Here is a 14,097-nt window from a genome sequence, read left to right as displayed (position 1 = left end):
AGAACCATGTGAGCTGATGGCCTGGAAGTACAGTTTGTAGCCTACCAAGCGCTAGTTGCTCCCCTCTGACCTATTTTATTCTGATATATTACATCATTGGCCTTCTGAAAACGCCAAACTGATTGGGACGGGTTGGTGAAAGATGTTACACTAAAAACTAAATAAAGAAATAGAGAAGAAACCTGATTGGAGCAAATATACTCCATATTAACTTGGGACAAACTACAAAACTGCAGGTTCAGTTGCCCTGAGCCTGATATTTGATACTGACTTCAATGATGTTAGATAATGTTCTTCATGGGGCTTCCACCAACTCTCAGACTCTTTATTTGACAATCAAATGTTGCCACCTAGTGGTTGTAATACTTCATTACAGTACAAAGGCAACAGTATAACCCTTTTAACAAGAACAACAAGGCAATTTAAAGTGCTTTACATCAAACAAAAACTCATTAAGAAAAGCTATAAAAGAAACACAATGTAATTAAAAAAGACACACATGAAAATTATTTTAAAAAGAAAACTTAACTTCTAAACTCTCATTCCAAGAACTGAGAGTCGTCTTGGGCTATTTTGTCCATTTTTGAATCATTTTTTATCCTGCCTTTACACACCACATAAAAATGTTTAAATGCCATGTTGGTATATTTTTTTCAGCACAACCTCACCTATATGACCTAATAATAATTGATTTTTTATGCTGACCTACTGGATCAACATTTTGAACCAAAAAGAAACAAAGAAAAACCAACATAAATGTGATCTTGTGATTGTGTGTGATCCTGTCATCCAACTCTGGTTTTTATTCTAGTGGGACTATTTTATTTGTGTCTTGTGTGGTCAGCGTAACAATTTTGGTCATTTTGTGTAGTTTTTAGTCATTTTGTGTCTTCTTCTGTGTTTTATTGGTCATTTTGTCTTCTCATTTTGAGTGTTTTTGGGTCATTTTGTGTCTTTTTTGATAATTGTGTGTCTTTTTTTAGTCCTTTAGTCGAACATAAAATGTGATTTTGACTCTTAAAACAAGATAAATTAATTTATCTTATTTTAAGAGTTAATTTCTTATTTTAAGTGTACAACATGCTTATTTCTAGATTTAATAATCTTAATTCAAGAAATCTTGTCAAGTGAAATAATCTGTCCATGCAGCAGGATAATTTCCCTCAGGTTTAGTGTTTTTATCATGTTTTTAGACACACCTTTTTTGCAGTATACTTAACATACTTTTATGTGGTTTTATTTATGCATACACATTGTGAATTCATATATTGTGTAACTAGTAACTAAAGCTAAAGGAAGTGGTGTAAAAAGTATGATATTTATCTCTAAAATGTAGTGACGTAGAAGTATAAAGTGACATATATTAGTAAAAGTACTATTACAGCACTGTGAAATGACTCCACTACAAGTAAAAGTCCTGCATTCAAAACTTATTGAAGTAAAAGTACAAAAGTATCAGCATCAAAATGTTCTTCTCCTGAAGTCCAGGAGATTTTGGTTCAAATTTGTCAACTTCCTATGCATTCATTTCTGTCTCTGTTTTTTCAAATTTTAGTACAGTATAAAGCTGCCAGGAACCCAAAATACAAACAAAAGACACAGGTTTCTATGGAAATGTATCTTTTTTTAAATTTATTTTTTTACTATTTATACACACAAAAACAGCAGAAAAAATAATAGATAAATAAAAATATAAAACAGTCTATTTGCATGTAAATTAAAAATAGTAATAGTTTTCATTGTAGAAAGAAAATTCACATTTTAAAAATGGTCTAGAAACATAAATGGCACTTTTAACAGGCTTTCTCAGCTTGTCTGTTATATAAATACAGTTAATACTGTAAATAAAACATGCTCAGTATATTTTCAATGAATCGATGGACTCCAGAGGGTTAAAGTATCAAATGTAAAAGTACTCGTTATGCAGAATGGACCCTCTCTGATTATTAAATATGTTCCAAATATATTACATTATTTGTACTGATACTTCTATGTAAGCAGTGTTTTCATGGGCTACACGGTGGTCTAATGTTTAGCGTTCTGGTCTCACAGCAAGAGGGACGCTGGTTCGACTCCGGCCTGCGGTTTGCGTGTTCTCCCCCGTGTCAGTGTGGGTTCTCACCAGCTACTGTGGCTTCCTCCCACAGTCCAGAAACATGCAGCGTAGGTTTAATTGGTGACTCTAAATTGCCCGTAGGAGTGAATGAGAGTGTGATTGTCTGTCTCTATGTGTCAGCCCTGTGATAGTCTGGAGACCTGTCCAGGGTGAACCCCGCCTCTCACCCAATGTCAGCTGGGATCGGCTCCAGCCCTCCATGACCCGAGTGCAGATAAGTGGTTAAGGATAATGAATGAATGTGTACTGTATGTTCTTACGCATCAGATCCAATCTGCTTTTGCCCTTGGTGCATTTTATCCCTTGCTGATGTCACTACAACAGTGTAGAATACCGTGACCGGTTTGGTCTCATAACTTTGACCCTTTCACTGTATTTTCACTTAATGACATAATGTTTATTTGAACGTTTTGTTCAGTAAAAATGTCTTGTTCAGCGTTTGGTTGGACTAACAGACACTCCAAGGAGTCGCTGTTCAGTTTTCTGAGGTCAGTAACATACACTTTGTTTTTTGCTAGCCAAAACTTACATCCCAGTTAATGCTAACATGAATTAGCAGCAGCTTCTCTCAGTCAGGTTGAGGTGTAGAGAGGCTGTAGTCAGTGATCAGATCCCTCTCCTCCTCCACAGTCCAAATATGGTCTGCTCCCCGTATCGGAAACAAGATGGCGACGGGTGTAACGCTGAACTCGATGCTTCCAACGGGCCACAAACCAATGGGTGACGTCACAGTGACTACGTCCATTATTGATATACAGTCTGTGGCATGAACACAGCGACAAGAAACACAGCAAGCTCTACTCCTTCCATCTCGGCGTCCCTTTGCTTATTGTTTACATTTTTGCATCTCCTGTGTTAAATCTGTCGCATATGTGATGTCACAATCAAAACTGTTGATAAGTGATTACGCGACGATTGAAAACCATGCGCCTTTTTTTGTAATGGAGACACGCTGAGTCAGCGGCCATTTGAGAGTGTGTGGCCTGAAGCTTTCCGGGTGGCCACTTTTACCTTTAACTCACCTACTTTTTACGGAAACGCGCCTATACACCAGTATTGTTCTTCCATAAATTTCAAAATAAAATATTGGCAGATATGCTGTACGGACAGAGACAGATTATCGGTCTAGTACACACCGAAGGAACTAATCATTAATCGGCAAATTAACAGCAACACCAGAAAATAAACCACACGTGTATCAGGAATAAAAAAATCTTGTATTTTTTTAATTGACAGGGAAACATCCTTCAGGACAACGGTTGGTCATCACACAATAATCAGCAACGATACAATGTAGAGAGTCCGACTGTGTGTCGAGCCTTTAAACACCTCCCCTGTCCCCTCCCGTCTCCCTCTGTCACAGGGAATAATGGAGGGCTTATTATTGCAGACACGTTGGCTCTCCTCTGACAGATAGAACACACCTCCTCCCCTCCTTGTAAGGCTTGGGGGGTTTGGGGGTGGGGGTGCCTGGGCCAATCACTGAAGGGTTATAAAAACGAAAGAAAGAAAGAAAGAAAACACAAGGCTTCTGATTCATCAAAGTCAAGTTCTATCACAGTTTGAACTTTTCTGGAGTCTGGTTTCGTTGCGTCGGGAGCGTGATCGGCCGGACCAGCTCGGTGTCAACTCAGAAAACAACTTATCACTATCTGTCCGTTACAGAGCGTCAGGGCTGAGGCTACTCCTACATAAAATATACATCAGTTAATTAGTTTCACCATCACCAGAGATCTAGCATGTTTAGAGTATCAGGAGGAAAAGTGAAAAAAGGCTCACCTCAACATTAAATAACGTTGGTTCTGAACAAAATCGAACCAACTAGGTTTCCATGTCTCTCTATAAAACTGTATAAAGAGGAGCTCTGTCCTCATACAGTAAATAACCACCCAGTATTGCATTGGACAATAAAGAATAGGGTCGTTTAATCAGTATTTTATCAGATACCAATTAATCAGAGCCCAGTGCAATTAGGTAGTCAATCTACAAATGGAAACATCTGAAAATGCAAATATCAAAATCTCTAAAACATCCAGATGATTCTTTCCCAAAAGAGTTTTTTTTTCTTAAATCAGAACATGCAATAGTCAAAACTGTTTCCTCAAAAACAGGATTTAAATACTGAGATCCAAAGATCTGTAAATCGTAAGAACAATTATGCAGTCACTCTACCAAACTGTGTCGATTAATATGGCAATATGCTGTACTGTAAGATCGGGGTTGTCTGCACTAAGTCAAATAAGAGCGAGACAGAAAGAGGCTGTCCTCAGACTACTTAAAACCTCCCAATGCGGACGATCTGTGCAGGAAGAGGACATGAAACAGGACAAAGCAGTTGCACAATAACAGTGTGTTCGAGCACATACTGTGTTCAAATGAGTTTAAACCAGGGGACGACCGGCTGTGCCATGTACAGGAGGGAGGACAACATCTCAGAATCCAACATCAGATGTGCTTCTGTGTGTCAGGACTGGAAGAAAGAGTGCTATCGAAAGATCAACAACTGTCTATGCAACATGCTCGCTGTTATCTGGTATTTATATTCGTACTCCAGCCAAGGATGACAACCAATCACAGGGCTGCCCTAAAAGTCCAAGGTGTCCAAGGTCCTTTAGCAAACTGAAGCTGACCTACAATGGTTCCATTCTTCTTTTTTTATTCCACTATGTTCCCTCTACATGCATACTGCTTGGGAGATGTAAAGCTGATGACAGAGAATGATAATCTGATGATAATATATGATAAACTGGACCTTTTTCTTCATTTTTTCATCACTGACCTCATGTTTACACAGGTTTCTGCAGGTATAAGCAACCTCTGGAAGCCAATTTTCATCAGTGTGATTCAAAGGAAGATTAAATAATTGGATTTAGAAATTGTCTCAAATTGCTTTTTGAAACTATTAAGAATATTGATTGAATAATGTTACTTTCTGAAGATGAGAAACTTTCTCAAAATAATGAGTTAGTATCTCAAAAGGACAAACCTGCGCAAAGTCATGAGGAACTTTTTTAGAATAATGACTTAGTGTCTCGAAATATAAAGAAACTTAATCAGAATAAGAAACATTCTCAAAATAATGATTTAGTATTTTGAAATGAGAAACTTTCTCAAAATGACGTGGTAACTCAAAATAATGAGAAAACTTTCTAAAAAATAATGAGAAACATTCTAAAAATAATGAGAAGCTTTCTAAAAATAATCAAACTTTCTAAAAAAAAAAAATCAGAAAATTAAAAAAAAAAAAAATCAGAAACTTTCTAAAAATAATCAGAAACTTTCTGAAAAATAATGAGAAACTTTCTAAAAAATAATTAGAAACATTCTAAAAAATAATCAGAAACTATCTTAAAATAATGAGAAACTTTTTAAAGATAATGAGAAATTTTCTAAAAATAATAATTTTGAGATACTAACTTATTATTTTGAGAAAGTTTTTCTCATTGTTTTTTTTTTCCTGGCAGAAATGGGCTTCCATGGCAACCTCTTACAGCCTTGTAATGCTAGTTTTAGCATGACGTAGGGCCAATTTTCTATGCGCTGGGCAAGTTTTATACATTTTTTAAACAACGTGAATAAAAATATATGACATGAATAAAATGTACTGGTTGCTATACTATTTCAGAGTTTTTACCAACCTTCAGAGACCATCTATCATCAAGTTAATATCAACACTTTTCATTTTGTCCGACAGTACTTATATAAGGTGGATACATTTGTAGCATATGAAACACTGGGCCTGCGGTGATTATGGTGCAGCATCAAAGCACTTTGGTTTTCACTCAGAAAACTGAATAGTTGTGCATGTTACATGCTGATCAGAAGAAATAAAGACGCTGACCCAGCCAGCTGCCTTTATAAGAGGAATCCTAAGTAGCTAACAAGCATGCTTCATGTGTACCTGTGCACAAAAAAAGAATAAAATACATATTGTGCTGTGTCGAATAAATGTATGGCTTGGTAAGAAAACACCCAGTCACCGGAAGGAAAATGCTGTTTGCCATTCACACAGGTTGACTCAACATAACTGATATGTAGGTAACAAATCAAACCTTATGTGGTGAGATTGGAGTGGAAATAAAAATCAAGGGGTGATAAATGAGTTATTCAATCCTCAGCAGAGATGCATGTCACTCTTCTGTTTACACAATCAGCGAGCGGGCCGGAGCTTTTAGAGAAATCTACAGTACCTAACACTGCTTCCAGCCGCACCCGTGCCACACGCAGGGGGCAAGTACCTACAGTAGCATGAACACTAGAGATAGAAATACTCTCGATCATCATATAAAAATGGGTTTATATCATATATAGTAGTTCTACAGTATGTACGAACACAAAGAGTGTGGTTGTTTTATGTGTGGATGTTACTATATTTTCCACAAGTATATATTATTATTGCACTCTGGCTACACATATTTAGTAAGTTAGTTAGTTTGGTTGTCTTTAGATGTACAGAAACACTAAGTGGTGTCACAGCTGATCCAGCTTGAAAACAGCTGCAGAAGGGGGGCTCAGAGATGACTTTTTTTTAATGATGGTGATATATGTTTTTAAATATTTTTCCTTAGTCAGCAGCTCACAGAGATTTAGCTGCCTGCAAGAAGTTATTTTAGAATTTATCTGGACAAAAAAATCTAATTGAAATATGGCTGCAACCAATGGTTATTTCTATTATGTGCTGATTCTTGATTAATTGTTTGGTCTATAAAATGTCAGAAAATAGTGAAAATTGTTAGTCCCAATTACTCAAAGTCAAGGGTGATGTCTTAACATGTCTTGTTTTGTCGGTCCAAATGCACAGACATTCAGTTTATTGTGATATAAAACAGACAAAAGCAGAAAATCTCCATATTTGAGAGGCTGAAAACAGCATCTTCTGCCATTTGTGCATTAAAAATGCTTTAACAATTAATCAATTATCAAAATAGTTGATTTTTCTTTCAGTAAAATGACTAACTGATATGTCAACTAATAATTTCAGCTCTAAATTGAAGTTTTTTAACTGCAAGTTGGTAAAACATATTCAATTGAATTTAGCTTGCATCACTGAGCCCGCTTCTTAAGACTGTTATTTAGACACAAAATACATAGAAATCTGAGACAAAGCTACAGAAACACATCACACCCCTGTTCTCTTCGTTCTCTTTTTCAAAATAGAAAAATAAAATCCCAATCCTCGACCTCAGCTAGCCTGTAGAGAGGAGGGTCGGTCTCCCTCGCTGCTCTCTCCGGTTTGAAAAGAAACATACATTCACAAGAGGACAACAGAGGAAAAACAAGCAACTTGAAATTCAAATTTGTGTGCAAAAAACATTTTTAGATCTCTATAAAAATATGTGCATATGGATAGAGCTATTTTTAAATCTCACCAAATACAGTATTTTCCTTTATTTACACTGCACAGATACACAAATAAACAAACACTACAGCTCTGCCCTGCTTCCCCTCTCTGTCGTTGCAGGCGTAAGAATAACATGGCCGACTTCCATGACGACAGATTTGACAATACTCGCACGTAGGAAAACGCAGACACGCTCACTCACACACACGCTTCTGCTCTGATCAATGTGATCGAGGAGCAGAGGAGGGGCAAGCAGAACTTCTGTAGAAAACCTGAAGTTGCATATCCCACAATTCCCCCCCAACGCTCGCATTTCGCAAACCACTTCCTGTAAAAAGGTCAGAGGTCGTCAGCCAGACGCTGCTTCCTGATTGGCTCGCGTGGGTGGGGACAAAAAAACTTTGGCTACGGAGTTAGGTGGCTTTAGTCCTGGTGTGTTTTTAGTATTAGTCCCCAAACACACCATGTACAGTGGGTACTGTTTGACTGGTACAACCTCGTGGATCTGCTGTCCTTCAAGCTGGGTTCGGGAAAATGGATCCACTGTCTTTTTATTCTTTGACGGGACTGTACCAGCGTCTCTCTGGAAAGAATAAGTCTTTTCAGTATCCATCCAAACAAAAAAACAAAAAAAATTCCCTCTCCCAGTAGACTTTCACTTTCTCCCCAGCACCAATCTCTGCTGAGGTCAGCCGAGGCCCCTCTACTCCAACCTTAGAGATTTAGGACCAATGAAATCACTTCCTGAAGGCAAAGCCCGCTGTTCATTGGGCGGTCCTCCGATTCTTTGCACTGAATCCTGCACCGCTTCCCAGTCTGTTGTCGAAAGGGGAAGAGCAGGTGGCCGTATCGCTGTCTGATAGGCCGGCTGACAGGTATCTGGACTGTGGTTGGTCGAAGGTGAACTGGGGGAGGGGGATGTAGTCCCCCGTGAGAGGCGAGCGCCTCGCGGCGGGGGAGAGGGATCGCGTCTGTGAGAAAGGCATCGGGACGAGAGGTGCGTGAGGCTGGATGAAGATGTTGGGGCTGATGGGGATGTGCGGCAGCGTGGGTGTGGATGCGTGCGGCGGGGTGTGTGTCGGAGTGGGTGTCAGTGTGTGTGTCGGTGAGTGTGCTTGCATCGGGACGTGGATGGGTGTGAGCTGCGCGTGCATCGGGGAGTGCATCTGTGTGCGAATCTGTGAATCTGCGTCTGACTGTGTGTGCGGGGTCAAGTCGTAGGACGGCGTCCTGCGTCTCAGCATCATGCTGCAGTCAGCCAGTTTTGGCGGCGAGGCGATGTGGGGGTGTTCCCTCTCCGAGGGCGGGTGGATGGATATACAAGGAGGACTCATCTTCTTCTTCCTGTGGCCGCCCCCGACCGACTGCACCCTCACAGGAAACCCCTGACCGACTTTTTCCGCGCGGTGGGCCTCTCGTGTGAAGTGTTGGTCGTGGCCGGCGATGACGGCCTGAGGGAGGCAGACCTCAATAGAGTGGCGCCGATGGTCGTCCGGGTAACCAGCAGACAGTGACGACGGCTTCTCCAGGAAGGCGGGGTTGTCGATGCTCAAACCCTTCCTAAAGTCTGTCAATCCTGCGCCGAGCAGACTGAGCGCGCTCCTCGAGGAGGAAGGTGGCAGCGGGGGAGCAGGAGAGGAGGAGGTGGAGGAGGAGTTGAGAGCGCCGTAGGGAGAGAGGGAGTGGCTGCGGCCGGCCTTCCCTCTAGTCTCCTGCTCTCCTCCCTCCTGGTCTCGCCACCTGTGGCGGGCCGAGCTGGTGATGTGGTACACCTCCTCGTCCGCCGGGTCGCAGAGGGAGACGGCGGAGGGCGGTCGAGGTCTCCGTAGGCTCGGGGGCCGTAGGGGGAGACGCGGGGAGGGAGGGGGAGGGAGGAGAAGCGAGGGGGAAGATGGTGGAGGAGGGAGGGAGTGAGAGGGGGAGGACAGGAGGGGATGCAGGGAAGAGGGAGGAGGGAGGGAGAAGGCGGACGGGGAGCAGGGTGGGAGGGAGAGAGCTGAGGGGGAGGAGGGAGGAGGAGGAGGGAGAGGAGATGGGGAGGTGTGAGGGGAGAGGGGAGGCAGATGGACGGGGTTGGGCCTCTCCTGTTGCTCACAACCATGAGACTCAACAGAATCCACTTTAACTGCCACCTGCAACATAAAAAACACACCGCCGTGAAACTTCCCATCAATATACACTACTGGTCAAAAGTTTTAGAACACACCAACTTTTCCAGAATTGAATTGAAAATGATGCAGTTTAATGTCTCAGTGTACTCTGAAATTAATGCAAATTTGCAACATTTAAAATTCTTTATTGAGCATGATAGTGTTTTGAAAGTAAAAAAAGATTCAAAATCACATTTTATGTTGGACTAAAGGACTAAAAAAAGACACAAAATTACCAAAAAAAGACACAAAATGACTAAAAAAAGAAACAAAATGACCCAAAAAAGACACAAAATGACTTACAAAGACATGAATAGAATAAAAAAATGGACAAAATAGCCCAAGACTCCATAGAGTTAAGTTGTTAACCCATTTCTTGTTCCCTGAAAAGGCCTACTTGTATAATTCTGAAATGTACATTATTTTTCAGATTTGGTTAAGCTTACCTTTTTTTATTTACCTCTGGCAGTTCACCACTTACCTTTGTACCCTTTCCTGTTTACCTGTTCATTTGACTTGAACTGCTTGAATTTCAATAAAAAACTGGAAAAATTGGGGTGTTCTAAAACTTTTGACCGGTAGTGTATATTAATGTTATTATTATAATATGTGAACATGACTGTGAAAGTAAGACATGGGGTCTCTCACCTGTCTGCGCAGGGCCTGTGGGGAGGGGTTGGGCGTGGGCGGGGCGATGCGGGGCAGGGTGAGGGTGGGAGTCGACCGAGGGTGAACGGGGGAAACGTCCGGTACCTGCAGCAGCGTGCGACTCTCACATGGCTGGGAGTGGACCGACGTCACTGAGCCTGAAGGTACACCAGTAAAGTGTTTGAATCGCACACAAAATGCAATCACATGTACACATTCTGAATGCAAACACATGCATTGTTGCAGAAACACATGCATATGTGTGCAAAATCACACATCACGTACTATTTCCTGTTACTTTGGGAACTTATTGTATTTGAGAGATGATTCCAAAAGTATAACATCCCTAACACTTTATTTTGACAGAATATTTGGGTTTCAGCAGCAACAAAAAGAAAGTTGCTTCCAACAATTACAATTGCTTCAAATCTGCTGTCAAGATAAAGTGTTTTCTCAATGACAAATCATCAGCACATACAGCAGGGTGCTCATACAAACAGAAACATTAATAGTAAAGTTGCAGAACTGAGCTGATTTGGTCAATAGATCCTGGTTACATTCACAGCTCCATGTGACTGTATTTAGATGCCAGCGAACATATAGCACTCTAATGCATCATACCAGTGTGATTGCAAAGAGATTATTAATCCAATCTGTGATTGATAACTGCTGTGGGACTGTGTAACCAGGGTCTGAGGCATTCTGCACACACAGGTCCAGTCCACCTGTGAGTTCAGATCATAGACTGTATATATAAAGATGGACGACATGACAGCTCCCAAGAAGTGAAGCCAAAACATTACAATCGCCCCCTGGTGGCTGGCTGCAGTATAGTTCGTAACCCCACCCCCTCAAATCAAAGTTCACATAAATTAAAATTTCCTGAAGATGGTTTCTGTCCTTTTAAGGTAAAGGTTTTGCTAAGTTTGCATTTAATTGGTTATTTGATGCTATTAAACAGGGATCTGATGTCATGATTGACAGCTGTGATTGTCTCCCATTGGGTAAGGCAGGTGTATGGGCGCAACCTTGATATTGAAACTCCACCAGCTGATCATTACTGCACAGACTCTGGCTCCAAATGACATCACTAGTGCAAGATGGCAGCGGCCATATCTGGGATATTTTGGCTTCATTTTTGTATAATGGGAGGAAGTGAAGACAGTCCATATTTACATACATTTTATGGTTCAGTTGTAATGAAAGAAAAACGGGTTAAAATCATTGCAGCAAAGTCAGAGTCAGATCTCAAACAAGTTCATTTTCATCGGTTGTTTCAGGCCAAGCTGTGAAGCCACTTGATTGGAAGTGTACTAGTTTAATCTTAAAAAAAGTGAAAGGTACACAAAGCACCACAGCTGTGAAGATTACTTTTTTTAATGTAGTTTTGTGACTTTGCAGCTTGGCCGTTAAGTGAACCGTCATTCTCGTCGAGTATTGAGCCATTCAGCTGAGCAGATGAGCCTGTGTGAAGGTTCACATTGTTATCAGCTCATCCACTGCAGTCAGTACCTTGGGACAGAGCAGGGCCTGTCCACAGCCTGGCCACAACATGCCATTAGAATCTGACTGCAGATAAAACAGTGCTTGTCAGTGCTGAGACTTGTGCTGTCAGCAAGTTAATACTTCTAATTCGTTTTGTGTCTTGTGTGTTAAGACCCAAGCCCAACTGGAAAGAAAAGCATCTAATTCCCACTGAATGGAAAATAAAAAAAAAGTTTGAGTTTACAAAGGAACACTGTTAACCATTGTGAGATGTACAAAACATAAAATGGTTTATTATATAAGAACTCCTCACTGGTGCAGCCAATTGATTTTTCCAGTTGCATAATAAGTTAAATATAAATCATTCAATGTGTGACAAATGACTTTAGGTCAAATGCGAGTATATCTGGAAGGTCCAAGAGCTGTTTTGTCAATATTTTTTTTTACCAAACTACATCCAGATGACAAAGTAATATTCTAAATAAATCAGGTTATTCATTAAATAAGGAGGTACAGGATACAAGGAGCTTCTAATCTATTGTCAGGACTATATTTTTTATTTCCCCCCTCCTTTCCTCGCCTCATGTCATGCTGTATTTATTTTCTTTCATCTCTGTCTTCCTGTCCTGTTCACCTCTTTGTCATATTGCATGTGTGTTTTATATGTTTTCAGACGGGTTGATGGCAAATTTCGTTGTACTAATACTCGTTACTCTGTGCAATGACAATAAAGGCTTCTGATTCTGATAATATTCTGTTGACAAACTATCCTTCTGTAGCTCCAAACTCTCTCTTGCTTTTGTAATACCTCCAACTTCAGCACTTCACTTCAGTTTTCTTCCAGAGCTTCCACCTGTCTCTGTCTAAGTTCAAATCTGCATCGCTGCTGAAGCCCAAACCTGTTTTCTTTCCAGGTTTCTGTCCTAATTAAAAGCAACAAAGGTACATTTATCTACATATGTATCTAAAACTGTCATGTCAGCGAAGGTGAACAAAGCATTTTGTTAACATTCAACAACTAAAGCTCTTATGAGGCTTGATCCTGTGCAAATGGCTCATTGACTCATGGAAGATATCGTGATGTAAGGCTGAGAACACATTCAGACTGTGCAGGTTGTACTGAACTGTGAACCACTGATTAAAAAAATAAACATTCTAATACTTAAAGCATTTGTAGACTTGTGTGGGACTGATGGGAATTAAAATTAAATCATAGCATTAGCCCACTGTGGCTGTAGTTTAGTTTAGTTAATTAGTTTAGATTGTCTTTCATTTATGTGTCATGCCAAACATCTGATCCATCCCACACAGGATTACAAGACACGAATATTTTAGAAAACATACATTTGGTAACACATACAAAAAAACAAAGAAAAAAAAAAAATATGGCATTAAAAAGAATGTTTAGATTATTTCAAACAGCATATCTGTCAGCTTTGATTTTAATTTGGCAGCTGGAAACATGCGTACATCATGGAATAACTCTAGTCCTTGTAGAGTTTATTGAATATTATAAGCATCTACACTAGCTCTCAAAAGTTTGGGATCACCAAGAAAATGTATGTTGTTTTCCATGAGAGTAGGAAAAAACAAAACTGTTTTATTCATGAAATGAGTTACAAAATGACTCGAAAATATAGTAAAGACACTGACAAGGGTAAAAATAATCTTTTAACGTGAACAAATCTCCAACTTACCTCTAGATGCTCAACCAGCCTAAAGAAGGATCATTTTATTGCTTCTCAAATCATCACCTGTGCTAACATAATGCTCAGGTGTTTTAATGATCGATGAGCCTTTCAACACTACAAACGTGGATTAACATAATGTGCCACTGGAACACAGGAGTGATGGTTGCTGACAGTAAATAACATATTTCATAAGAAAATCAGCCGTTTCCACCCCATTAACAATGTCTAGACCAGGGGTCTCAAACTCAAAATACCTGGGGGCCGCTGGAGGCAGTATCAAAATGACCAAAAAAAGACACAAAAAGACTGAAAAAACACAAAATTACTTAAAAAAGACACAAAATTACCAAAAAAAGACACAAAATTACAAAAAAAGACACAAAATTACAAAAAATACACAAAATTACTAAAAAAAAGACACAAAATGACAGAAAAAACAAAATTATGAGAAAAAGACAAAATTACCAAAAAAGGACACAAAATTACAAAAAAAAGACACAAAATTACCAAAATTACCTTCTTCCGGTAACAACAACACGGCAGATAATAAACGGTCCGGTAGCAGCTGCCTTTCTTTTTGTTAACGTCGTCATAGAAACAAGTGAAACAAAGCTCCAGCTGGAGCAATAAAGGGACCTTCCACACACAACACGGTAAAGTGGCATT

General features: G+C 40.0%; 1 protein-coding gene across 1 annotated transcript in view; it reads right to left on the bottom strand.

Annotated features, from left to right (window-relative positions):
- Nucleotides 1-5,688: 5,688 nt before the first annotated feature.
- The window catches only part of cacna1ha (calcium channel, voltage-dependent, T type, alpha 1H subunit a), a 163,047-nt gene continuing 154,638 nt past the window's right edge, over nucleotides 5,689-14,097 (bottom strand). Inside the window, exons 36-38 of the mRNA XM_059347414.1 lie at nucleotides 10,256-10,413; nucleotides 9,429-9,589; nucleotides 5,689-9,347 (exon numbers count right to left, since the gene is read on the bottom strand). Of these exons, the coding sequence (XP_059203397.1) occupies nucleotides 8,222-9,347; nucleotides 9,429-9,589; nucleotides 10,256-10,413 (1,445 nt within the window). The 3' untranslated portion in view covers nucleotides 5,689-8,221. The remainder of the gene's footprint in view (nucleotides 9,348-9,428; nucleotides 9,590-10,255; nucleotides 10,414-14,097) is intronic.

The sequence above is a fragment of the Centropristis striata genome, chromosome 13 (genome assembly GCF_030273125.1).
Source record: "Centropristis striata isolate RG_2023a ecotype Rhode Island chromosome 13, C.striata_1.0, whole genome shotgun sequence".
Taxonomy (NCBI): Eukaryota; Metazoa; Chordata; class Actinopteri; order Perciformes; family Serranidae; genus Centropristis; species Centropristis striata.
The sequence above is the reverse complement of the archived record's forward strand: the minus strand, read 5'-3'. Positions and strand labels throughout refer to the sequence as shown.